A 27,960-nucleotide genomic window follows, 5' to 3' on the forward strand; every position below is an offset into this window, starting at 1 on the left:
GCCAACCACACTTTTCAGCTTTTATTGGTTAAAAAAGCTTTCATAAATATGTATGATTTGCACTATTGCACATCAAAAGTATCTTTGTATTGGTTTATTACATCACATTTGTGTAAAATATATTGATATTTGTGATTGGAACAAGAAAAAAGGTGGAAAAATTCAAAGGGCAGCCCAGTCACCATTTCATCAAATATGTAAAACCTTTTGAAGATTTCGGTAAATTTTCTAAAAACACAATGAAAAGATAACAAAACTAGATTCATCAGTCTGAGTTGTCCTTGTAATGGAGTAAGATGGAGGTTGATATGCTGAAACATGCTGATATGGTGAATTGGTTACCCTTTGATGAAATAAAAACATAATATATTGGGCCCCACGTGAATGGGACACTGTCATAATGAATGACCTTTTAGTGAACAAAAAGCACAGTGCAGTGCCCACTCAGTGAAGATCATGAGATCTATTCTGTAATCACTGTAATGACGGTCAGTAGTGAACGGGAACTCATTCTTGATGAAGGTTAATTGTGAAAAAAAGCAACGCTGACTGTTTTGATGATGTTACGTCCACGTTTTCCTCAAAAAACAGTTTTATAATCATTTGTGAAAATGTTGGTTTTGGTCAGCATTAATTCATTTTCCATCAGTGTTTAAATATTCCCATGCAACTGAATAATGTGCAATTTCTTGATCATTGTACTCTAGTAAACAATCAATGCCTTCCTGTCATTTTAAAATAATAAACCATTTTACTAGCAACTGTCTAATTTCCACCTTCTAAGCCACTTACAGAGGTTGATGAAAAAATATTTACAAATTTATTCAAAGAAACAAATTTAACATCCATATTTGAAAAAAAAAACTCAGAAATAATTATCAGTGCATTAAATTATTATTTTTTTTATATATAGCATATATTTGATTTTGTTTTGAATATATAGACAAGAACATCAGCATAACTGACACGTGAGAAAATACATCACATTTTACTTAAGAAAAACTTTATTTTCCTAAAACGTGAAGTTAATCACTGTCTAGTAATTGGCTCTGGTGACAGATTATTCCAACACTGAACAAATTCCTGATGATCAATTTCTATCAATTTCTGTCAGTACTGTAAAAGACAACAAGGTTAAATATATCAGTCTGAGAATGAAACCTAAAACTGTTTGGAGTTTAGCACAACGCAACAGTGAGTCCCAGCAGGTTTCTTCATCCGTTGACGATGAGGGAGCTGATTTCTCCTGGCAACGTGTAGATAATCAGGACAAGGAAGAGCGTCAGGATGATGAGGATGACCAGGGCTATTATGTATTTCTTGTAGTTTTTCCAGATTAGGAAGACAAAGGTCTTCATAGGATTGATGAACCAGTTGAAGCTGGTGGTAGGACGGCTGCAAAGACAAAAAAAAAACAAAAAAACAGTCAGCAAACTCTAAAACAGTAAAATCTAACATTAATGCAAACATTAGCTTTTATACATGGGATTTTATTCGGTTTACATGACTAGAAACAAATCTTCAAGATTTCAGCTCAAATCCCTAAAATGGTACAACTAATGAAAAAAACATTTATTGACAGGCAAGGAAAACTTCAACAGATAATAGAAACAGATATACTTTCAGAAGAATAAGACTCACATCTAAGTTTGTATGTTACCAAGAACATCTGATTACCAAGTTTTACCTGACTTATTGGGTCACAGGGAATAATTCTATATTTAATCAAAACTGGGAATCTTGAATTTCTAACTACAGAGCTTAAAACTAAACTGCTGAAGGAAGCCCTGTCAGCTAACACTGGCCCTGATACAACTTTACTGAGAGTCAGCATGAGACAAAATGTTCTAACCTCAAACTTCACCACACAAGGCTCTCACATATCCTCAAGCCTTTGTACTTTTTTAATCAGATTTAAAGACACACAAATTACTTTTTCACTTTAAATAGCACCCTATCTTGGCTTCTCAAAACAATTAAGCATAAACCATTTAGGTGGTTAAAGTTTTATTTGTTAAAGACTTAAACTACATTGTTTTAAGGTTTGATCTAATTTTAGTAGGCCAGGAACTCAGATTTTCTTCATGTTGAAGCCTCAGTCTTTACAAGGCAGCCAAACTAAGCTAAACAGACTTCAGTTAGTAATACAAACTGATCACATTGTAGATGATGCCTGTGAGCACAGCAGGACGTTTGTCTGACGTATTCTATGTCAGAATATTTCTGAAGCATTCTGGAGATCATTTATGAAGAAGAACAGAGAAATAAATTGCCTGATTTTGTATCTTAATATTTCTGAAACCAAGACTAAAATGTAAAAGCAAGATGGAAAAAAATCAGTCTGAATAGAGCAGTCAAAATAGATTTTTAGCTGTTGTCCTGTCTAGTTTCATACAGTGCATGTTGTTATTATTGTTGTTGTTGTGGTTGTGGTTGTGGTTGTGGTTGTTGTTGTTGTTTTAGCACCTAGTGATCATCTTTTACAGGATGCACTTCCATTGAATTGTGTTTAATAATTTCTGATAGGATTTAGATTAGAAGTTGTTTTTTCTTCTCATTAGAGTTTGCCTTTAAACCCTAAAATATTATTCATGTGTTAACAGTATTAGTGGTTCCTTAAGTTCTTAATTCAACATAAACAACTGTTTTTTAAATAACTACTTTAGTCACAAAACCTTTTTAGGCAGTGCTATCTTGATTTTACATATGTTTTGCATTGTTAGACATTTCTTGGAAGAGAAGGAGCAGCCTTCTTGGATCAAAGGCTGCTGCTTTGATCCAAAAAGCAGCAGCCCCTCTGGAAGACTGAGAAATGGCTACTCATACTCAAATATGAATATAGTCGGGCAGCATTCTCATTTTTGTCAGTTTGTGCAATCTTGATCTTCCAATTTAAAGTCCATATTTACTGTAGCATTTATATTATTGATATGTTTGTGTGTGACTGCATGTTACTTTGGTTTTTCCAGAGGTTCTGGCTCTTTGCGTCCACGCCCCACAGGGTTCGCCTCCGCCTGCTCCAACGCCACCAGCTGAAGCTCCGCCTCCACCTTCCCCTTCACAGAGACAATTGGAGCATTACAGATGTCCAACCTTAGCTATAAGTAGTTGCAGATGTATTGCATCAGTAACTGCAATAATAAGGTCAGTCTGCTGAAGATCTAGTAGTAAGAATTTCAACATCCCTTTGCTTTTAAAATACAATAACAGCTCTTCAGTGTTCATGTTCAAATTAATTTCAACAAACATGATCAACAATCAATCTTTTTTTGTACCATTAACAAGTAAGTGTTGCCCAAACTGTCAGTGTACTGGATGTCTTCTTTGCTCATCTGGCTTCTTTTGTCCTTGGTCTTTTTCTTCTTGTGTCCCTTCTTTTTAGCGTCCATTTTCTCCTTCTCCTCCCTCTCAAAGTCCTCAGCCGTCTTCAAGCGGACCAGTGGCCACCAGCCCTTCATCTTTTTAGCTCGAAAGATGGAGAAGCGAGGACTGGCCTGGTCCATGGCCATTTCAATCGTACATTTGCTGGACGTCTTTGCCGGTCGCACCATGCTGCTGAGGGAAAGCTCTATGGACCCTGAAAGAGAATCAGAACATGGATGGTGATACTTTTTACTGCATATGTAGACATAATAGTATACAGACATTTAGGACTGAATCAAGCCTGAATATGTGGAACAAAACTCTAAGATGTTGACAGATATAATTAGCAAACACAAATTATGGTGATATTTTACTTTACTTTTACTAATTTCTTCTATAACTTTCAAACAATGTTTCAATGAAATATTTGGCCAAAATGTTTTAAACTCTGAAAGAATGCAGGGCATGATTGTTTTGTGAATGGAATCTGCATGGCTAATAGTAACAGAGAGCAACTCAGAAGTCACAGGGGCTCTAAATATAATGTAATATGTTTCAGTGAAGATAAAAATTGTAACGTATTCCTTCTGTGTGTAATTAATAATTGAGTCACATATAATGTCACTAATTAACAACTTGAAGTAGTAATTGATGTGTCTACTATAAATGTAAGTCTTAGTTGCTAAAATCTAGAGAAACAAAATCCCTGAATCATAAAAATCACACAGCATTTTGGTAACATAACCTGAATTTAATTAGAATAGGTACTTCCTAAAAAGCTTTAGAGGAGTCAGTACTTAAAGTACCTTTACATCATGCTAAAATATGCATGTGGCACATTGGACATGCATGATGGGGATGTCTTTGCTTGAGCCACCTCTGTAACCACACTAGGAATGTAACATTGTTGTTAACCAAGTCAAGAAATCTTTAAAATATGAAAGAATCAAGCTATTGAGTGGAGATTTGCCTTTCACTTGGAGCAGAATAAAACCTTTGTCTTGCATCAGATGTCGCTCTGCTGTCTTTGTTTTTTATGAATGTCAAAGAGTGCTGCCTTCTGTTTTTCTATCACTTTTGAGGTATTTCCATAGTTCTGAACTTTCACCAGGCTAAATATGATTTTCTTAGACAGCAAAGAGTTTTGACCACTTTAGTCTTACCTAGAAAGTCATTGGCTGAGATGCGATCGTAATCCCACACCTGAAGCGTCAGAACAGCCGGCTGGCGAAACTCTGACTCCTCCAGGGAAAAGATGGATTCCTTCTTTTTGTACACCACTTCTTTCTACAGGGGCAGAAAGGATTTTTTTTTAGTTGAACAATATAATGTTTCTTTGTATTTAATATATTTTCAAATGCTTGTTTGTGTTGTTTCTGCAAGCACTTGAGTTATTTGAAACTATGAACCAATTTGAAATTGTTTAGTTGAGTTTATTCATGTGTGACAAAAGGTTTGTCAACATCTCTAGAATTTTCAGTTAAGCAAAATGTACCTTCAATACTCTGTTTGCTTGATTATTAAAGCCAGATAACATCAGGATAAATTAAGCACCCCAGCTTTGTAATACGGACCTTAGGATCAACATGCACGAACCTCAGTGGGAAGGTAATCAAACCTAAAAACAAATCTCCAGTTGAAGTTTCCTTCTCCAGTCAGGGAGTTAAAGTGGACATCAGTTTCCTGTTTATCTCCTTCCAGGCCTTTTATCCAGCTACAAAAATAATAAAAGAAATGTGATGGTGGTTGGTCAGACTGCGGAAACCTGAAGTAACTGGTCCAGCATTGCAAACATGTGTTTTGAAGTGTAAGTCTAACCCCTTAACATAAATGTCAGAAGACGGGTCGCCGGTGAAAGGGTTGACATCATCCAGAAACACGTCATCGGTGTTCCAGATGATCACACGCAGCTCATACCTGTCACAATCAAAACAACAAACAAATGTGAACTATTGTAGTTTTCTTTCTAGCCTGTTGATTTACTCTCAGTTGTATGTCCACCTACAGTTCAGGTAGACGAGGTTTTATGTCAACAGCAGGCGGAGCTGGAATATCGGTGGGAAACATGTCCACCCACATATGAAGATATCCCTGCAATATGCAGCAGACATAAAAACATTGTTGCGAGCAACCATTTACACCATATGCAGTGACTTGTTATTAAGTTTTGCTTTGTGGACGTTTCTGAACTTGAGGGAGTCCAGGATTGTCCTGGTTCTGCAGGGACCGGATCTCCACATGTTCCGGAACCAAAGGAACGGCTCCAGGGAGGAACTCCCTCATCTCCCCCCAGCGCTGCAGCACATTCAGGGATGCATGCTCCTCTATCTCTGCCTCTTCCTCTGGAGACCGCTCATTCTTCTTCAGCAGACCTGATAAAAATAACAACACTTCTATCAGAGCTGCTGCTGCTCCTGCTTTCAGTCTGATTAAAAATCCAGCATATAATTTTTTTCAAAAGTCAGGCATTTGTCAGTGAGCTGAAAAGAAGCTTTCTTAAATTACTGAAAATAGACCTGGAGTTTCTGTAGATGTGTAGTAGATGTGCAAAAGTGTTAGAGATAAATACCAAATGACTCAAAGGTTTGATTCCAGTGAGATATCTCAGAATGCATTTAGTCTGAGGTGGCTGTGCAAAAGAACATCACACTTTTCAGATCTTTCTTTTTCTTCTTTTTTGCATAAAAAGTGCACACCATGTCTCTTTTTAATCTCACTTTACAATCGTGTGCTACTTACTGCTATAAGTGAGGTTAGTGTAAAAATAAGTTCATACTCTTACCCATTCCTTTGAACACGTAAATATACTTGATCACTTTTCTTCTTTTGTTTTGTTTGCTTTTGTTTTAAATGTACTTTGTTTATATATAACTTTGTTTATTCTTTCATTACACTATGTTCAATAAAGTCAAATTACTACTACTATTGTTAACCTGTTACATAAAATTCCAACAGAATACATTGAAGTTTCTAGTAGTCACATGGTATGAATACTTTTGAAAGGCACTGGCTTCAAAAGAAACTTTTTAGATGGATATTATAAATGTAAAGACCTAAATAACAGTAAAGAGCAAAAGTAAAAGTTTTTCACTCTTTTACCTCACAACCAGATTATGATAATATATATTCATATGAATGTGATGAATCTCTTCACATTCTTCACAAATTGTTCAATTGTTACACAAAGCATAGCATATAACTTTACTGTTTGCTTTTAAAAATGAAATGCGTGCATGATGATCTTTCTCACCACAATCCTCACCACATCCACATCCAGGTTAGACCAGGATGTGGATGTTGTTCGAGTTTGTCAAAAATGTTCCAGAAACAATAACAATCTGATTCTGCTTTTCATTGTGACTTATCTTGTCTCCTTTGCAGTTGATTCCAGTTGAAAATAACACGTTCATATATTGTTTTAAGTAGTTTTACTTTTTTCTCATTTCTCATCTTTTAAGTGTTTTTGCTATATTTTATTATATGTTTCCACCTTGATGCTTATTGTAATATCCTTAATTCTGTTTACAGCATTCATATAAATTCATATTAGTAATATATAATTCGGCTTTCAGCAAGATATCAACCTGCTCGCTCTCACAAATGTACTTTCTATATATATCATAGTGCTTCAGGATGTAAACTCTCTTACTTACTAACTGCACCTTTTAAGCTCTATTCTATCTATTTATTTCTGTCTGTCCACCTTCATTTTCTGTCCCACCTTCAGGTACGGCATCTGGTGGTATTTTGAAGATCATACTGAGGACTTTGACTTCAGACGTTCTGTACTCTGGAGATGGGATGCCATTCTTCCTGCAGAGCTCAGCCAAGATTGTTGATGGTTTCTTTGCATCACGCCACTTATTGTAACCATCGCTTTGAAGCCAGAGAGAAAAGTACACATTGAATGAGTTATAGACATTGCACACTCTATTGTACATGTATAGCTGTCAGGGATAAGATTTTATCTTAAGTTTTAGCACTTCTGTGTAGTTTTGGTGAAAATGTATGGTAGTTTTGTCTCTAAAAGAGCAAATAAAAGAGCAAAATGTTAGCTATATACTATGTCTTTGTGCTAGTATGTTGTTGACTCTTGACAGTAGCCCATAAAGTGATACTAACGTGTCATAGTAAAGAGCGAGACCGCATGAGGCCCGATGGCGGCTGTAGAACCGGTTCTCCAAATCAATCCGAGTCTCTCCAATAACATCATCTGCCCCAACCAGATCATGGTCCATGACGGTTATAACCAACTCCGTCTCCAGGGGAAAAGACACTGTGAGTTCAAACACCCTAAAATAAAGAGTTAGACATTCAGACAGGCTCTAAGGCAGGCAGGGATCAGACAGGAGCAAGCTAACTGGGAGATGGAAAGAGAAACTGACTCTCCAAACATTGGGTTGAGCTGTTTGGGGATGTATCGATCTTTGGAGTCCAAGCACTGATCTCCCACCTTCACAACAATGTAAGGGTCAGCTTTACCGTTCGGGTCAGTGGGAGCCAAGCTGGTGGCCTGTAAGACAAACCTGAATTAGATGTTGAGAAGAGAACACTGTACCTAGCTGATGAATAACTAATTCAAATATGAGATTTGCTGCAGAGTTTGTACTGTACATGAGACAGACAAAAACAGACCAGTACCTTGACGATGTAAACTCTGACCAAAACTTTGGCAGGTGAATTTTTAGGAATTCCTTTGGTGATCTGACATGTGGTGTCATCTCTGTCTTCCACATCGATGGGATAAACCAAGAAGGAACCCTGTGGAGGAAAAGCAGGAAACAATAAAAAGCTATTCTACAGAAACACAGTCATATATAAATCAAGAGCTGCATTAGCATCACCTTGTATTTTCCCATCAGCCTCTCTTCATCACCCTCCTCATTGTCCTCAGTGATGGCTTGGCCTTTATACAGGGGGAAGATCTGAAGCCAGTCCTGAAAGTCACTGAACTCTGACTCCAGATCGCCCTCATACAGCTGAACACAAACAAAGTTGTTCCACTAAATAACTTGTTTTTGAATTATTCAGGACGTATTCAGTCTGATTTATGTATTTTTTATTTTACTGCCACATAGTTCAATAAACTAGTGTACTAATAAAGAATCTCCCCTATATTTTCTGATGAGCTTGGTGTCACAATTTTTTCAAGACTGCAGTTATCCCTGCTACTTGTGCATCTTTTTCTACCACACTTTTTTCTTCCACTCAACTTCCCATTAGTGGATTGAGCAACTTTCAGTTCAACAGCCTTAACATAGAGTTTTAAAGCAGTTCCAACACAAGTTTAGCCTGTTTTCTTGTGAGACTGATAGTTTATTTAAATTACGTTTTGATTTTTAACTTGGAAATAATAAAAACTATGACATCTATAGGAACTGAAAATGTAATTAATGGGATTTTCTCTGGTAGAGATCTCAAGGACAGAACCCATTTAAAATAGGTCCTAAGATTGCATTAGATGTGCAAAAATTAATGCAGATGACTATTTATTATGAGTGTGTAGTTGTTTGATAAAACATTAATTAAACACTTGAATAGAAACCTAATCTTTGGCATGGTGAAAATCATTCAAAGCTCACATTTAACCAGACTGCTTTTTTATCTGTTGATACTGTTTAGTATTGATCATGTCAAAGAAATGATGAGTGCCTGTCTTTGAGTGAAAATTAAATAAAACCTGAAAGAGTAAGGTTTACTGAACACCTTTAGTGTGGCAATCTTTTTGCGTTTAGGAGGCTCGATCTCCTCCACATCAGCTTCTTCCTCCTCTTCTTCAATGTTTGCCATGGTCAGATGTACTCCGTCTGTTCAAAGCAGAAAAGTTCTCTTTTAAAATACTCCAAAAATTTATTCTCCAAAATATACCTTTTATCATCCTCTTTTTATCTAATCCTACTATAATATCCCTATTAGATATTCATATTGACTCCTACTTACTGACAGCAATCAAAGCTTAATCAAAGAAATAAATATGACTTAAATTTGTTCTTTGAGAAGAATAATGTTCAAACCTGGGTTTATTCACAAAAAACATAAACAACACTGTTTTTAATAATAACTAAACTGCATAGGCCCATATCCATTTTTTCTGTTTAAAGTTGGGTCAAATAAGGAGAAAATAACGACATGGCAGGTTGTTCATCTGTCATTCTGAGTTAATCTGTACCTGTCTCTGCTTCTTCCTCCAATTGTTCTCTCTCTGCAGCCTGCACACAAGAACACATCATAAGAGAGAAAATTATTTAATGCATCAAGCACAAAACAAAGAACATTTTCTTGACAGGTTTTTCAGAGATTAAACCATCTGTTAATTTAATCCCCTTAATGAAAAATCATACTTTATTGTTCTCCTTTGAGTTTGTTGGTTAAAGACCAAAATTATTTATAAATCAGTGTTAGGTGGATTGATGGATCATAAAAGAGGCACAAAGGTTTCCCTGAATGGGCAGTCAACATTTATTCTGAATGTCTAAAGAAGTATTGGCAATACCTTTCAATGCTATCACATCATCTATTCATTTTGTATTTTATGTTTACATATGTAAGTATATAGTGAGATAATACCTTTTGTTTTATAGTGGGAGCTGCCAGATGGGTTCAGTTTTTAATGGTAGAATTAAACTCAAATTTATTGGACTTTTATGTAATTTACTAACATAAAGTCATATATATTCTTGATGTAAAAGAAAAATAATGCATGACTTTAGAAAATAAAACATATATAAATATAAACATTTCATACAATAAAAATTGGAGAAATGTGGGATGCAGGTGAGAGTGTTTGATGGCATGGCATTTGGACTTCAAGATGCCTTTTGTTCTTTGATGTTCTCTGGAAAAAAATGCTCAACATTCACAGCATGCCACAATTTTCAGATTTTTATTGAAATCCATTTACTTTTTTCCAATTTTTTCACATTTATGCATTACTTTCTGTTGGCATTTTGCATAAAACTTGCACAAAATATGTTGAAGTTTACAGTTCAAGTACAAGTGGCAGTAAGACTTTCACAGGACACAACATACTGAGAAAGACCAGCCGGGTGAATGATCTGTGTCTCACCAGTTTCTCCAGCTCGTCCAGTGATGCATAGTACTTGGACCACCAGTCCAGCTCCTCTTTCTCAGGAGCCTCTTCCTCCAGCTCCTCTGCCTTCCTCTTCAGCTTCTTCAGGGGAGCCTAAAGGAGTTTACATCAACCAGAAGAGTCAACTAGCCAGACTTTTGTATTTTATTATAGGCAGCTGAAATATAATGTTATGTTGTTGTGTCTCTCATAAGCAGAGCAGAGGGAAATTAATGTACTCACATTAACTATCTTCATGGGGTTAATGGGAATTTTTGATTGTTTGACTGGCAATCCGCTGAGTCTCATGTTCTTCACTGAAGTCAAAGGGTTTATCTTCTTTGAATTATGTCCTCACTAGAAATAAGCACATACAAAGCTTGTAAAAAAGTTTTAAACTGAAAAATCTGGGACAGTTCAGAGCAGCATGCTGTAGAGGAACCTTATTTCACATTAGAACAGCTTCAAATTCAGCTTTTTTGAAAAATATAGTAATTTATTTTGCAGTTGAATCTCATCTAGCTCAACCTCATACAATCCATGATAACCACATTTATCAACTACAATTATCTCCTCGTTCAACACATTGTAAGGACATCCTCCATTTAAAAGTACTTGGGATTTGTCACTAACCCACCAGATGCAAAAGTGTTAGGAAAAAAACAGCAGTTATTTTAATTGTGGGTCTCGGAAGAGTTTCACAACAGGTGTTTGTTCCAAGACTATCGGAAACCACAGGACACTGACTGAGACCTAATGTCAGTCTAAATATGGTTTGCTTTAAAGTAAAACAGAATAAATCGGATGTGATTGAAAGCAGAGCAGATAACTAGTAGTGCATAATGAAATGACAAAATAGAAGAAATATTATCTTTTGACCCTCAGTGGAGAAATCCATGTAACCAGCATCAAAGTTGTAAGCAAGTACAAGCACACAAATTCACACACAGTAAAATAGGATATCAAAAATAAGAAACAGGAAACTTTACAGGAAGTTTCCTGTTTCCAAAAAAATATATACAATTTTTATATTCTGAAAAAATATATAAAATCTCTAAATATAGTAAATTCTACCTTGTTTTGCAGAGTTTACCACATGTAATGATTTTACCTTTTGTTTTTGGTTCTTTTTCTTGTTCCTCTTCCTCTCCACATTCCCGTGGAGCATAGTTCATGAGGTTCTGGACAACATGGGACCCAACCAGAGCAAGGTGACCGAATGCCCGATGCTCCACCACAAACACCGTCAGAGGAGGGTGAAGGTAAGACTCCTCTGGAAGCTCCTGATAGAACCAAAGGCAGAAAACAGCTGGATGTTCAGCTTTGTTCTTTAAACAGACTATCTGGTGCTGCTGACATTCATCACAATTTATCTTAAATAAATCTAAATACATTTGATGGCAACAAAAAAGAAACAGACCACATCGATGTAGCGGACCACTTCCTTAAAGTTCGGGTTGGTCTTGTAGCTCTGAATCTCTTCAGATTCCAGCTGCTGTCCTGCACACTCCACCCTCACCTGTGGCCGCTCCACCTCAAACAGCTGCACCCTCTTCAGCTCCCGCAGACCCCAGAATAGCACCTGAAAAAAAGCAAAAAACTGCAGAGTCATCATCTTTAAACGTTTAAACAGAATATACATGCTTTTGCGAGCTTCACCTCGATTCTGAAGGTCTTCAGAACAGGTCGGACTCCCTCTGGAATGATGTAATGTTTCTGTTCATCGTCGTAGGTCAGCTCCTGAGGATCCACACTGACGGGGAGGCGAGGCTTCAGGGGATTGGGTTAAAAAACAGCTTTAAATATAGCAATAATCTTATACAGTATTATTGTTTGTAATATTACAATTATATAATAAAATAGTCAAGTTAATAGCATTTACCATTCACAGACTAATGACAAACCTAAGTTGTGTTCACCAGAGTGAGATTGCATATTTTAAGGTGCCTTTTGAAGTATTCTGTTGACATTTTCTCAAATTTCAGTTTATTTTATTGGACTTTTGTGAGTCTGGCCAACACAAAAAGCAGTCTCTTTGGAGAATGTTTCCACCAGCCCTGCAAATGGAGTACATCTAGAAAGTCCAAGCTTTTCCCACTCTACTTTGAAAAATAGTTCAAATTTGGTGAGACTAAATGATTATATTTGTAAACATGAAGTCTGGCTATGAATACCCAATTAGATTTTGGTCCCAATTTGGTCCAAATGATGAAACTCAGGCATTTCCCCTTCCATTTCACAATTATGCTCTACAACTTGTTGGTGTATCACATAAAAGTCTAACAGAGTACAATTATTCTTTTGGTTAATGTAACAAAATATGATGCAAATGTAGCATTTAGCTTTAGACTGATTGATTTACTAGTCTTACCTCTCCAAAAGCAGAGTAGTCAAGCTCAATGAGCTCAAAGGCAGCCAACAGCTCTCCAGCGGGAACCCGGCCTCTGCTGACATCATAGAACTGAAGTCTGGGCTTTTCATAAAACTGCTCCACAGTTTTAAACTCAGGCTCTGCATAAGCTCGGCCCAGAGGCTTTGGGCTGCCCTGCATAAACACAGAGATTCACAAACTGCTTGAAACCAAGTTGTCACTCTGCTGAGTTGTCCACATATTTATTTCACTGACTTTCTAACAGCTTCCTCATTGACCTAGAGATTAAAATGAATAGGTACAACAATTATCACCTAACCCATCAATCATTTCCAACACGACTGATTTGGATTGTTTTTAATTGGGTTATTGCAAAAAAGTCATTTGAACTCATGGTTGAACTGGAAGCAACTGTTTAACCTATAGAGCATCAGAAGAAAAGAGCTATAGATTTACCATTGTGTCATGATCATAGATGTTGATGATAATGAGAGGTGGGTCTTGCTGAAATTGCTCCTTCGTTCCTTCCAGCAGAACTTTGTCAAACAACAAACACTCACACCATGAAGGAGAGAGAGTGTCTGACAACACCTGTACAAAGTCATACAGATACAGATCAAGTTATTTGGTGCCAGAGCAATAAAGACTTTAAACCAGTAGAGTAGTGGGACATACCCTGGTGACCTGGCACTGCGTAGAGAAAACCACCCTTGCAAACGGATCTGACAGGCCGTCGTCATCTGCAGCCATAAGGCCACGCCCCTGGTAGAGGTGACACCGCAGCTGAAGTACCTGCTGTCTGTAAAGACAGAGATATTCAAAGGTTCTCTAGAACAAGATTTCTGATTAAACTATATATCTCTTGCTTTTTTTGATGATCAGTTGACTCACCCTGGCAGGACAAACTGATAGGAAACTTTCTCCTTCCCTCCACAGGAAGTTGTCTCTGTGTTTCCTCCTCCTCCATCTCCTCATAGATTGGCATGAACTCTTCTGGTAGGCTGTTGATTGCCTCTTTACTGTACTTGACAGGACCAAGCCACAGGTACACCTCCAGCTTTGCAAAGGTTTCACTTGGGGAGCATCCTGGAGACTACAGCACAATGAGAAAAATTACTTAAAATTCCTTAAACTTCACAAGCTATCGCAATGCAAATGATGAAAAAAAGATTTGGGACTGCAAACCCTGTTTTAAACCTTAAGCGTCTTAATACAAATGTTTTGTATTGTCTAGGAACCTACATAATGTACAGCTCAAAGCATACAAAAAGTCCTCACACAGATCCTACATAGACCATCTATATTATGTCTGTTTTTTAAAAGCATTGCTGCAGTCTTGAGACCGCATGAAGGGGTTTTAAATTTACACCTGGTCCTCCTTACTGCTTTATTTGTATAACAATGACACCTATCAGAAGGGCAACTTTAAGATTATATGTAAAAGCAGACGGATAACCTTCATGTAGAGAGTGGTGATGCGGCCACAGTCCCGCCCCTTCTGCTCCTCCACCAGTGAGAAAAGGATGGAGTGGGCAGGAATCCTGACGTAAGCCAGTCGTTTGCTTCCATTAAGTAACCAAAGAAAAGCATCTGGGATGGTGCTCTGGGGCTGCAGAGTCAGATGTCAGCACTGAGTCAAAGAAGGTCCAGTCTTTGTGGTGATTTACAGTTTGCATGACCTTTCAGTGTTGCCTAACCTCTACAGCCAGTTGTCGAAGCTTCCTTAGGATTTTCCAGCTTTCCATCAAATGCTCTTTGGTTTTGTTTCTGGTAATCCTTCGCCTGACTCTGACTGCCTGTCTGGCTAGTACAACCTACAAACAGTTAAACAGTCAGTTAGAAACAGACAATCACATTGTCAGAGGCAGAAACAAAGCTGAGAATAAACTCACCAAATTCTTTTTGATAAACTCTCTCCTGCATTTATCCAGGCTGTTGGGACGGGACTGTGATCTCCTGTCTGAGAAAGCGCTGAACTGTCTGACAAAGGAAGACACCAATCAGATAATAAACCAAATATCTTTCTGATTAACCTTTCTGATTGAAACTCACTTGCAACGCGTCACCAGCTCTAGTAACACCTCAGTCAAAATCTCCTTTGCTTTACTCTTCGGCCTCCGCAGATAAATTTCCACCTGAGTGAGACCAATCTCCTAAAATACAGAAGAAGAGGCCTGGAGACACTGAATGATTCATTAAATGTTATTTTTGAGAAGCAAATTCAAAGCAATTGACTCCTACCAGCCTGTCGGCCATCTTGCTAAGCCAGTTGGCCTGATAGAGACGAAAACTGTGATCTTCAAACTGACTCCAGACATACAGACAAGGGCTTTAGGTTCGTTGACGGGGCCTGAAGCTGAATACACTTAAATGACCTAAAAACAAGGAAAGAGACATACAGAAGCTGACAAACACGAGGGCATATAGTTGTAGGATGTAATCTGGTTTCTTTTTAACAATCACTACCAGTTTATTAATCCATCCCACCCAGGTTCAATTATAATTTAATCTAGAGTTAAATTACAATTGGTCTTCCTCATCTGAGCATCACACATATTTCATTCTTCAAAGGGTTTGTTTAATTCATCTTCATCCTTGATAAGCATGGAAATAAGGAAATATCTCATCTAATTTAACAATACTAAAAATTTGACTTGCTAAAAAAAATAGTTTTTTAGAATTGGTGATGATTATTCCTCATTGCAAATTTATATTACAAGTATGACAACAAACCTTTTGGAAAGAAGATTTTTCCAGGTTTGAGTGGAAGTAATTTATGAAGTTAGATAACTTTTAGAACATTTCCTGAATTGTGGGGATGAAGCGTGTCCAAAGAAATGACCTGCTGGATTGATTTTTGACCGTGTACCTGTCATAGTCAGTAGGCTGAGGTCTCATGGCAGAAGAGACAGATCTGTTCTCAGGTTCAGGATTTGTCATCTCCTCTGTCCAGCTCATCCTCTGACTCCAACAAACTGTGTGTTTCCTCAGCCAGATCTTCTCTGCTCCTCCTCAACTCCTCCCTGCTCTGGCTTTTCTTAGATCTCCCAACTCCCACTGCCTTGCCATAATTTCCTGCCAAATACAAAAAGATGAGAGGCCTCTGGGATTAGCTGTCAGAAAACAAAAGCTGACTTCAACATGACGGTGTATAATTGATAAGAAATTGAGTTTGTGCATAATAGACTGCGATAAATCCCAGTGTATAATGCATTAGTAATACAAAAAACATATATTATATTATACACAATGATTACCTATGGAGAGTTCAAAGGTTAGTGGTTTTGTCCCTACTGTCGGGTCTATCATTGTCACTTCAAACAAAGATGCAAACAGCAGAAACTCCTCCTTCTGTCCCAGATAACCCTGAAGTAAACATAAATATATTGTGAACAATAACAGATTTCACTAAGGTGTCACATAGCTTCTACAATACAACCAAAAATATAATGACTTTCCAACAGTTTAATTCTGAAAATATGAGTTAAAATGTCATTTACACAGAAGTGTAAGTGACATTAACCACTAAAACTCATTAACGCTTTTTTGTGCAGAATTTTGGTTTGTCTTTTTTATTCTTAATTGTAGTGTAAAATAATTCGAGATTAAAATGAATGAATCAAAGTCAAGATACGTAGATGGAAGCAGAAATGTAATATTGTGTTGAATAAATAATTCATACATAAAGTTTACTAAAATGAATTTAACTTTATTCAACACTGTTAATTTTCCCCTTCTTTATTTAGTTGATTAACCCCTGATAATAATGATAGTACTTCTACCTTTTTATTCTTAAAGTTCCTTAACACGATTGTAAAGTGGAACAACATCAACAAACTAAACCAAACTGAATGACCATGCTGACCTCAGGCAGAGGATGGATCTCCTCAACTTCCACAGTGACAGACTCTGGTACCTCAACTCCTGCTTCTCCAGCCTCATCAGCTAATCCACTCGAAGCTGAAGTTGCTTTGGCAGCAAAAAGTCCAAAAAATGTTTTAAATATTTTTTATTTTCTTCTTTTTATCCAATCAAAAGTGATAATTGCAGTGTTGCAACTATCAAAGATGGCTGATGACCCATTTTATACCAACATGTGAAATCTTTTGATGGGTAACACTAAATTTGTTATAAAATCTCACCTTCCTTTTTCTCTTTCTTGCTGCTCTTTTTCTTCTTCCGTCCAAACTTGCCATGCACTCCTTTCACCTTCAAGAGCCCATACAATAAAAGTGTCATATATTCAAATCAAACAGTTGATAAAGCTGTTATCTATAACCACAGTATTTCATGAGTGATACCTTTACGGCTGCAACAGAGCCTATATCTCTGGAGACGGCGGACGGAGAGGAATAAACATCCATGGAGAGAGCCAGGAGGATTCGACCTCGATAGAAGATCCCTTCGCCCAAACCCTCATTTAAGGCCTGAAAAAAAAAATTTCTTTTTAATACTATTTATTTATACCTTGACTACATTTTATATATTTCCTGTTTTACTTGAAAAAGATGGCTGAAAAAACCCTCTCTCAACATAACTTGACCTTGTCAAAAAGTAACTATGTTTAACAAGTAGCAGCTTCTCTTGTTTTTCAGTAAGTAAGTAAATAAATTTTCCATTATAATGAAAAATCAGCTAAAGTTTGATGAGTCTGACAAATTCTTACCCTTCATTCTATTTTTGGCCAAGTTAAATTAATATGCTTATGTCTATAATCTCCATGTAAATATAACAGGAATTGGTAGCTTTGATTTAAATATGCATCATAAACTCTTCATTCTTGCAGTAAATACTTAGTTCATCTGAATGTATTTTACCTGGTGGACGTCTCCCAGGGTGGAGTTCTGTGGAGAACCATATAGATTAACCCAATTTGGACCAAAGGTTGGGTTAAATCCTGCAAGGGGAAATGGGAAAAAATCAGGAGTATTAAAAATTAGAATTAATTATTAAAATGACATTTTCAGGGTAACAATTTTATTTCTTTTCTAATGAAATATCTTTTTGGTCTGCTAAGAGATGTTTTTCAAGAAAACATGTCAATAAAATAGTACATATACACAAATAGTTTGAACGTAAAAGGTCACTTTTATAACCACGATGGTAAAAATCAGCTAAAATTTTTATGATTGCATTCCACTATTGGGCATGGTGAAGTGTGAGAGTTCCTTAAAACTTTTGGGTGGGCACAAAACCTTGGGATTAAGAGTCTGGTGGTTTAGTAAGGCAGTGCCAGCATATCCTGGGTGATTTATGATGGAGTCTGGTAGCAGCAGAGGTAGAATATCAGTATTACCAAAATTTAAAACAGGACCTCATCTGTTTCCACTGTAGGCTGGTTGCTGAGAAACTGAGAGAAGTTTTAAGTTTTCAAAATGCAGTTAAAATAAAAATTATTTGTCACTGCCAAAGGGATGTTCAGCCATCATATTTAGCAATGTGTTGTGGAGGAAGAGGAGTAGGAGTAACAAGAAGAGAAATGGTGAGCAGTGACTCAGGGTTTGTAAAATTATTTACTTACATCACAATGTACACAAATGATTTGTCAGAGCCTGGGTGTGATCAGTAAAAAAAATACAAGTTCATTCTTTTTTGGGCATCCTAACAAAGTGCTAACAAAGGTTGAAATAAAATCAGATAAAATACACTAATGGCAGTAAGATTTTCCATTGTTTTGATATAAGATATCAGTACACAATTCTTTTGGCAGTTTTAATCTATATTTGTTTTTCTCCATTTAAGGAATAGAAATGTTTTATGCTCTATTTCAGTTTCATACCATTCCTGGTGGGATCAGATATCTGTTGGAGGTCCAGAAAGTGCGTAGCTAAAGCTATGTCTCCCATCTTGGCGTCATCAAGGAGCTGGATTCTGATTCGCTGTGCCAGTGGAGGAAACTGCTCAATAAAGGAGATTTCTTCATTCCATACTGGGTAGCTGGTGGCACTGGCGACTGATGTTTCCCCCTAAAAACAAAAAGCATTCCGATAAAAAATTTAAAATTTACCAAATTAATTTACCCCTTTTCCACTAAAGGCTTAAATGTATGTGCTATAATGTGCTATAACATCAACAGCATACAAGCAAAAATGATGTCAATTAAATGTTTTATGCCAAGAATATTTGTATTTGTTCATCTGTGTACCTGTTGTCCAGCGAAGGTCACCTGTACGTAGGGGTCAATAAAAACCGCCCGATCAGTGACGGACATCTTTGCCATCAGCCCTGCTTCCATGGTTGGGAGACCCTCAGCTCTGTAGATCCGAACACGAAACCGAGCCCATGGACGCTCAGACGGCATACCACGAGGAAGTAACAGATGTCTTTAAAACAAAGCATTAAAAATGTTAAATTCACCTCAGTGGAAGGCTCTTTTAGGCAAGAATATGGTTTAAACAAGATATTCAAGAATTACTCCCAGATTTCCCATAAAAGGGTAACAGCATGAAGTTAGAGGTCAATTATCTAACCAAAACAATAATCTTAGTTGTATTTACATTGAGACTTGGCAAATTTATTTCCAACCGTAATGTAAAATCTGAAAGGAATTCTCTCATTTTTCATTTTCAGAATTGTAAATACAGTATGTTGTGCATGTCATCTCCACACCTATGAAAAGAAATATACTGACTGAAGAGTCAGTATAATCAAAATATACAGAAGAGGACCTAAAACACAACCCAGAGGGATCCCATGTTGTAATGGGAGTACTGTTGAAGTGTACTGACCAAGATGACAGAGAAAGCAGTAAATGTTGTGGTGCCTGTAAAAGCTTTAATAGCTGCAACACAAATTTCCACAACAAGTGTATTATTTCAAACAAAACATCTCCTTCGTATTTTTAATCTGTTTAAAATAATGACAATACTTAATTTCACTGACTTTTCTATATCCTCGCTGCTTCCAGACGAGGAGCCCTTTGATAAACTGGGCATCCGAAGTGCATCTCCTTTCATCAGCACACTAAGGCTGGCCCGGACATAGCCCTTCACTCCTGACCTGGTGTCGGTCGGGTCGGTGAGAGGAGCCCACTTCTGATAGAAACGGTGGTCTGGAGCAGGAAACAGATGATGAGTTGGGGGGTACCTCAGGGTTTAGATAGAGGTCAGAGTACTTTTTGTGAGCTGTAAGCCGAACTGCTACCTGGCTGACTGTACACGGTGGAGATGTCAATCTTAAAGGTCCCAATGTGGGTCATCAGGAAGGCCAAGGTCCGTCTATGGAATACCTGAGACGAGATAAGGTTACAAGTGATCATGATGACTCCTTTATCTCTGAAAGGCAGAATAAATAAATAAATTAATTAATTAATTAATAAATAAATGTTTGAGGAACCTTTATTTCTATGACTTCATCAAAGAAGATTTGAGGAGCCTCCTGAAACTCAAACTGGAAATTCTAGAAAAAGTGAAAAGAGGAAAAGAAGAAACAACTTCAGTTTACTCTACTCTTGCTTGATATGCAATCCATGACATATGGAAAGGCGCCTAATTTCCACAGTTAAATATGGTGGAGGATCTATGATGCAGTGGGCCCCTATCTCTTCCAAGGACTCATTAAGAGTATTATGTCACACACTCTATCGAAAGTTCATGCAAAGTTTAAATAAAAATCTGATGGGTTCTGTTTGGATCTTTCATTCATGATAATGATCCAAAATCTGCAATAATATGGTCAAATCAACATAGAAATAAATGTAAACTCAACTTTCACTTTCTTTCAAAACATACATTCATCTAAGTTCCCTGATTTAAATTTAGATTTCTACATTACTCTGATTTGATTCTCAGTTTTCTCCTGAATTCTCAGCTCTGGCAGTACCTCGTTGTAGAATGGGCAGTTCGTGGATTTCTGTGTTGCTGTGTGTTTTTTCTGACTTCCAACTCTGATAAAAACTGCAGGGCTGATGTTCACACCGACAAGCTTCTGAGCCTCCAGGATGTTCACATTCACCTGCACACGCCCACAGTCAAACACACGGTTATGGAGCTTTACTCAATAAACTTTAGAAGAGCCTCAGAAGGATTTAACAGGAGTGTTTACTGGATTTACCTTTAGCTGGCAGGATAACAAATTCTAACAGTGAACACTGAGTGAACTCACCTGAAAGCTCTGGACTCTGGGCATCGCTGCAACAGCAGTTCTAGACAGGGGTCTGTAACGACTGCACATACACACCCAGCAGATCAGTGATTCTGCACGCTAGATGGGTAAAAAAGAGACCAGTCACACCGACTCACCTCCTGAGAGGAGTTAAAGTGATGTCACAGGTCTCCATCTCCACAAGGTCATCATCATAATCAAAATCCTCATCATCCTCGTCTTCATCGCCTGTCCGGATCAGGCTCTGACCAAGACGACGAGCATCTTTCTCCAGTTGATCATTGCGAGACACCATGGACCCTCTAATGATAAGGAAAGACAAGGTTCTGTATTTGTTCTTGTTTCAGGAGCAAAGTTTCCAAATGAAGAGTCATTGTTAGGCAATCATAGGTTTATCTGCTTCTATCTGGATACGAAAATGCATTACAAAAATGATGAAGGTTAGGTTATGTGAATAGTTTATAAATGTTTTAAAAGCTGCAATAAGTAAGACAGAGCAGAGTGGAGATTGTTTACTAAAACGGAAGAAAATAGGTTTATAGTCAAATAAATAAAGAAAAGCAATCATTTTAATTCATTAGCAGCTACATATTGCCCCTTGCAGAAGTATTTACACATCTTGTACATTTTCACATTTTGTCCAAGTTACAATCAGAACCTCCAGTTTATTGTAATGGGATTTTAGGTGCTAGACCAACACAAAGTAGCACATCTGTGTTAAGTGGAAAGAAAAAAACAATAACATGGTTTTTACATTTCTTTCCAACAGAAACAACAGAAAAAGTATTGCATTGATTTGGCCCATTTATGACACATAAACAAACATCCTTTTAATATAAGCCAGGGCATGGCTAGCCTAAGTCTTCAAGAACAAGTGTCCTGCAGGATTTAAATGTTTTGTTTGTCGGAAACACCTTAATAAAATGAATATTTCTCTACAAGGCTTCTGCAGAACCTGATGCATATAAAACATGGAGGACATTGCATCTTAAAATATGGAGTTGAATGATGTTTATTTATGAATGTTTTGCAATAAAGCTCTGAGACCTTGAAAGAACGGCCGCATTTATACTGAGATTAAATTACAAACGAGTGGACTCTTGGGGTAGTTGGTGGCACTGCAATTTATTTGGGGGTAAAAGAGTAAAACTGAGCTGAGCACAAATACAGAAAATACTTTCATTATTTTGATGAGTTATAATGTCACAAAACATCAAAATAATTAAGGGGTATGAATACTTTTGCATCATGCTGTAGTTGAAGTATAATACTCCAGGTTCTGGCTGTCTTGTTGCTGATATTCAGCAAAATGAATGTGTGGTTAAAATATTTAGCTTAACCTTGTAAAGGTCTGCAAAAGCAGGAACAGATGAATGTGCGTGGTTATAGTAAAGTCTCACCTCTCAATGTCATCAAATCCATCATTCCTGATGACCATAGCTGATCTGTAAATGGATAAAAAAAATTACAAAAGAAAGTATTAACTACCCTCTCTCTGCCTTACAGTTAATGTGTGTATAAACTTTCTTAACAATCTTTTACAGACAGCCAAGCAGGCAATCTCCCTCTTCCAGTATTTTGTGCAAAGCAGTATCAAACATGGTGCAGGAGGTGGGATTCCAGTTATCTATTATTTAGGTAATGTAAAAGTGTGCAACAGCAATTTCCACACACTCTAGACCGTAAGAGGTAGCCAGAGAGAAAATTTCTGATTTCTATGAAAAATGGATGGTATATCACATCCTGCAAAAAGACAGTACAGGCATTATAAAAGACTGTCGGCTTAATTTTGTTTCTATGGGTATACAACATATGGGTATATGTTTGGTGTGTTTTTATGCTGTGTTAGTTTTCAAAATTGTAATATTTAATGTTTACAAAGGAAGAACAGCTTTGGTTTAATTTCTTCACTGAAAAAAATGTAAGCTGCAGTAAGAGGGCTAAATTGTATAATTGCTTGTTTATTAAATACTTTTAAAAAGCTACAAATTACTCGGTTTTAGGTTTAAAAGCTCCAGTTATAGTTACATTTTTTGAAAATGACATATATACATTGTGCAAAGTTGATAGGCCTATTAAACATCAATCAACACAATTCCTATGCAAATTAAGTTTTTAAAAACATAAAAAAAAGGCTAATTGATCCAAGAGGAAAATTATGGATTGACTCAGATCTGAGATTTTTTACAAATTCCTACCAAGAGTCAATCATTTTTAAGTTAAAGATATTAAATATCAATTACATTGTTTTTGTCTGTTCTTGAATTTTCTGAGCTCAAGACAGGAGCAGGATATGTAGCATTTTGAGATCTTTAAGCATATGCAGTATTTGACATTAGATAACGCACCGAAGCTGAGACTTTTGTGCAATAGCTTTGTCCCTTCGATCGGTCTTTAAATTTTGGTTCACTTAATCTCTGCATCCTGCTCAATCTGTAAATATATTTGTATTGCTTACTAAATACACGTACTTACTTAAGTTTGTCTTACAAACTTTATTCATCTCACAGAGGCAAATTATAGACAACACCCCAAAATATACTTCACCTTCTTCATGCTGTCAGATAGTTTTTATGTCTGAGAGAAACATGTAAATGGGTCAAAAACAATAAGTAAGAAAGCAAGTATTTTTCTCAAACTGTACTTTGTATTGTGTAAATTTAAGTGAAAAACTTAGATATGTTTTTACTCATCACTGTCTTCAACTTCCAAAAAGTCCAGTCCCCTCCCATTGTCCTGCTACTCCCTCCAGTGGATGGAACCGAATGTCCAGCTCTATAATAATCTACAGAGACAGAGAGGTAACCGATATGGCTGCTACTGAACTCAAGACATTTACAGATGATGTTAATGTGGCCTTACATCAGTCAGGCTGTAGTTGGCATCAGTCAGAGGTTCTCGAAGCACCAACCTCCCGGAGGTAACTACATGCTGCAGACTAATAACAAGCTGACCGAGCAGTCTACAAAAACACAGACAGTTATTATTATCTAATAAAACACTGTGTCTCAATAAATATAATGCAACATCAGGTTGTTTCACTGTTTGCAGCTTATTTGTTTTTAAAGGATTAGAGGTTGAAACTGTGCTTTTGAATGAGAGTCAAGTGGAAGTAGTCATTTCTGGTCAGTTGCAGGTTAATAGCTAGTTGGATGCTTTGGAAGAGTTTGGATTGGTGTGTTTGTGTGTGTTACCTGTTGGAAAAGAATTTGCTGCAGTTGTAAACGCTGATAGACAAAAGTTCTTCTGTGATCTCTTTACCATAATGGGGCCAACGGAAATGCTGCATGCAAAGAATTACACAAAGATCAAAGCTGAAGCACCTTCTATTTTACTTCTAGATTTTTGAAAACATTATGTGTTAATGTTAATGAGGGCCTTTCCTAATGTTGCCCTTGTTTTTACTGGAACTATATAATGAAGGATGAGTGTATACATTAAAAATGAAACATCAGAAGAACGAGTGAAAATCCAAAATTGATTTAATCACAAACACTTTAAACTTTGCAAGATCTTAAGCCAGAAATGCTGATTAGATCTGTTTTACTTTAAGTTTCATCTAAAGTAACCAAAAGCTCCAGTTTGGTTTCTGTCAGGAAGTGGTGCGGGTGAGGTGGTGAGGCAGACGCTGTAGACCCAGATGAGATGAATAAGGGATGTTTAATGATAAATAAGTCCGGGAACAAGCAGCAGGCACAAGGAAACACAGAACGACGAAGAAGCTAACATTGACGAGGACCCGACGAGGAACAAAGAACACAGGTGGAGTTAAATACACGGGAGGGTAATCACAGAGACGAGACACACCTGGGAACAATCAAGGGGAGGACAGGACAACGAAGAGACTAAAGGACACAGAAAACTCTAAATAAACACAGAAAAACACAGATCCTGACAGTTTCATTGGACCATAACATAGCACTTTGTCATTTCAGCATATTTTGTTCCTGCCAGACTCTGAGGAACTTCCATAATCAGTTTGCTTCTGGTTATTCCACCAATCTTATAGTAAAATTCAGTTTTAGAAAAAAAAAATCTGTTTCTAATACAGAAAAACATCCAACCTGAACAAGTAGGAAAAGACAGTTTCTATCTTTACTTTGGACATTTTCCAGAACAATCATTAACTACAGTGTGTTAGAGGAAGGCACGCATGCAAACATTCACCTGGTAACACCTAAAGAACAAACACCTGACTGACTCAGAAGCAAAGAAATATAACATACAGTAGGTTCTCTGAAACCCCGTGTGTGTTCACGTCACACAGAGATGAACTGCTACAATATGCCATGTTCACATCAACAAACACCAGACGACAGAATGAAAGGTGCAGCGTCACCAGTTCAACAAATATTGCCTCTGGTCATAAAGTTAAAACATTTGTTTTCTAGAAACCAAACAATCAGACTCATGCCCTTCTGTGAACAATATGACATATCATAAAATTTTTAAAAAGTACACAATTAATGCATCAAACATCTTAAAGCATTTTTGTATAAAATGTTAAACTTAACCAGCATTGTCACTGCTGATCTCCATGTTTTGTAAAAAAAAAAGAAAGAAAGAATCTATCTTCCAGGCACATAGTGCCATTTTATAGCTCAATCAAGTAACTATGTTACCTTCAGTTGTAATGAAAATGCTATGTATATCAAATATAACTTTGTTATATCTAGGAAATTTGACTTCACAATTTGACATGTTGAAATTAGCCTCTTTCTCTTAGAGAAATTCCTGCTCTTCCTGACACTCCACTTTCAGCACATCATCACAACAGTGCTTTTCCATTATGCCATTTACAACCATTCTTAGAAGTGTTGGTCTGAGAAGTAGGTTATATGATGAACTTGGCAGACTGGCAGGTCCACCAGGTGTTTGCTAATTGCTGCTGCCGCTAGTCTAGGAGGAGCTGAGTGGGGAAGGAGTTGGAAAGGGGTGCTCTGTGAGTCAGAAGCTTCAGTTTTGTGGATATAGGCATTTAGGCACCCATCAGGGTGTCCAAACTCATTTGAATTTTTGGGACATTTTGGCCCATGAATTGTTAATGTCCTCAGAGGGAATTCATGATTCATTTGATTTGACTGATAAAATAATACTTAAGCTCACAAATGTTATCTTGAAAGTTTTGTTTATGTGTCCCTTAAGTGTCTATGGGCCAAATAAAACGTTATGCCAGGCCAGATTTGGCCCCCAGGCCTTGAGTTTGATACATGTATGTTGGAGGCTGCAAAAGGACTTGTAATTGGGGTGGAAGGTGAAAATGACTGGACATTCAGCCACAGCTGTTTATTCTCTGTAATCAGCCTGTATGCTTAGCTGCCTCAGTTCGTCTTCAAATAAATTTCCTGTTTCTGCAGCATTCATACGGTTACTGACCTCGTTGAAGATGGCAACATTCTCACACTGTGGGGCTCTGGTTTTATGAGTGAAACCTGGAGGATAGATAGATTACACAGGTTACAATGGCAACACCAGTGTTTATCCTTTAATAATTATCTGGTTATTAGGTGGAAGGGGAATAGGAAGAATAGATGGAAAACAATAGACTTTTATGGATAGATTAAATAAAACCTTTTACATTATAGAGGACTGACAATCTAAATAACACAATTGTTATTCTATTTTTAAATGAAGGACTAGGAAATCTGTTTCATTTTACTGGATTGGGCTCATACTCTAAACTACGGGTTTTCAACTCCAGTTCTCGAGAATCGATGTCCTGCAACTTTTAGATTTTCTCTCTGCTTTAACACTTTTGAGTCAAGTAGTCAGGTCACTGGCAGGACCCAGGAGAACGTGTACCGCATACTCAAGAGGTAGTTCAGTCATTTAATTCAAGTGTGTTGGACCTGGGACACATTTAAAGGCTGCAGGACACCAGCCTTCAGATGCCCTATGGAACTAGAGTTGAAGACCCCTGCTCTAAACTGTGAAGCAGTGTTTCAGGGTTATTTTCGGAAATTCTGTCTTTTCAACTAGATTTATAGTTAATTTTCTTGTACTTTCTCTTAATTTAGATAAATATTTGATGCTATTAAAGCCTTAAAGCTACTAGTGTTGCAGATGTCCCGTCTAATAACCTGTGTACCTCTTGAGGGCAATGTACCAACAAACTGTTTTAATGGTTTGGAAAAAACATATGGTCGAGGTACAGTAGTTGTCCCTGGAGTAAAATAACTTCTTATGACAAAAAAGAAAACAATCATACATGATCACTTCATAGCTCTTGCTAACTGGGAACTTAATTATTTGTGTATTATGTGGAAATGTAATAACACTGTGATGAACCTTCCTCATGAGCCTTAAAAAGCCCACAGTCTGAAACATTACATTTTAATCCTGAGAAGTGAAAATGACTGAGGTTAGATTTAAGACACATTTGTTCTGGGTAAAATTTTTACTTAGATCCTCATACTTCCTTCACTTTCAACCTTAATTGCATTCATTCAAATGTCGAAATTAAAGCAATGACCAACAAACAACTATCTAGTAGGGTGTAAAAAGTGTTAAATGAACTTCAATCTGACTGTCTACCACATCAAAACAGCCTTAAACTAGATGAACAGATGAAACCTCCAGGAAATATTTGTTAGGAGTCCCTCTGAAGCTCTGTCTTCATAGTAATGTGAAGACAGAGAGAGGAGCATTATTTGTACAAATTACCTCTGAAGGAGAGTTCAACCTTTCTGTCTGAACGTCCTGGCAGGTTGAAGATCCTCTTCAGATCCACACTGATGGACATGATGGCATTCACCTCTGTGCTCTCCTGTTGGTTTTTCTAGGATTACGTCTACATGTTTTAAGGTCTCCTCTGTTCAGGTGTTGGTAGAAACAACCAGAGTCTGCTCTGAGTGTGTGTGACTGTGACTGTACATGTAGGCTTACTAAAGTGTGTCTTTGGGCAGGTCTTTCTAATGTTTGATAAAGCAAATAGTGGCTCAACTAGTTTCCTCCTTAGAAAACACACGTACAAACAGAGGCTGAGGCTTACAAAACGTAACACTTAAACCGGTACTTGACTTGAATTAGTAAGGTTAGCAACAGGGTCATGAAT

General features: G+C 37.1%; 1 protein-coding gene across 1 annotated transcript; it reads right to left on the reverse strand.

The window, feature by feature from the left end:
* Positions 1-27,791, reverse strand: fer1l4 (fer-1 like family member 4). Its single transcript, XM_032549393.1, has 48 exons — positions 27,570-27,791; positions 26,283-26,338; positions 24,101-24,189; positions 23,769-23,868; positions 23,596-23,691; positions 22,307-22,351; positions 21,044-21,208; positions 20,907-20,967; positions 20,625-20,756; positions 20,139-20,201; positions 19,947-20,031; positions 19,686-19,854; positions 18,949-19,126; positions 18,583-18,769; positions 17,621-17,700; positions 17,105-17,230; positions 16,946-17,012; positions 16,669-16,772; positions 16,061-16,169; positions 15,733-15,878; positions 14,856-14,956; positions 14,696-14,783; positions 14,501-14,617; positions 14,260-14,412; positions 13,721-13,896; positions 13,479-13,602; positions 13,260-13,394; positions 12,804-12,977; positions 12,092-12,202; positions 11,853-12,014; positions 11,544-11,715; positions 10,676-10,785; positions 10,430-10,546; positions 9,533-9,572; positions 9,070-9,170; positions 8,208-8,342; positions 8,005-8,124; positions 7,749-7,876; positions 7,486-7,656; positions 7,085-7,239; positions 5,554-5,735; positions 5,369-5,454; positions 5,182-5,280; positions 4,960-5,077; positions 4,527-4,650; positions 3,276-3,577; positions 2,956-3,056; positions 1-1,395 (listed from the first exon to the last, which is right to left on the reverse strand). Exons 6-48 carry the CDS (start codon positions 22,342-22,344, stop codon positions 1,215-1,217), a joined length of 5,493 nt encoding a protein of 1,830 aa, XP_032405284.1. The 5' UTR covers positions 22,345-22,351; positions 23,596-23,691; positions 23,769-23,868; positions 24,101-24,189; positions 26,283-26,338; positions 27,570-27,791; the 3' UTR covers positions 1-1,214.
* Positions 27,792-27,960: the final 169 nt, after the last annotated feature.

Source organism: Xiphophorus hellerii, chromosome 20 (assembly GCF_003331165.1).
Source record: "Xiphophorus hellerii strain 12219 chromosome 20, Xiphophorus_hellerii-4.1, whole genome shotgun sequence".
Taxonomy (NCBI): domain Eukaryota; kingdom Metazoa; phylum Chordata; class Actinopteri; order Cyprinodontiformes; family Poeciliidae; genus Xiphophorus; species Xiphophorus hellerii.

Excerpts from the sequence above, each read along its gene's own strand:
- fer1l4 (XM_032549393.1), bottom strand. The coding sequence starts at position 22,344 with ATGGTCATCAGGAATGATGGATTTGATGACATTGAGAG. Across the intron at positions 19,855-19,946 it reads CACCGTGTACAGTCAGCCAG|ACCACCGTTTCTATCAGAAG; the intron begins GTAGCAGTTCGG and ends TTCCTGCTCCAG. Across the intron at positions 10,547-10,675 it reads ACCCCATGAAGATAGTTAAT|GCTCCCCTGAAGAAGCTGAA; the intron begins GTGAGTACATTA and ends AAACTCCTTTAG.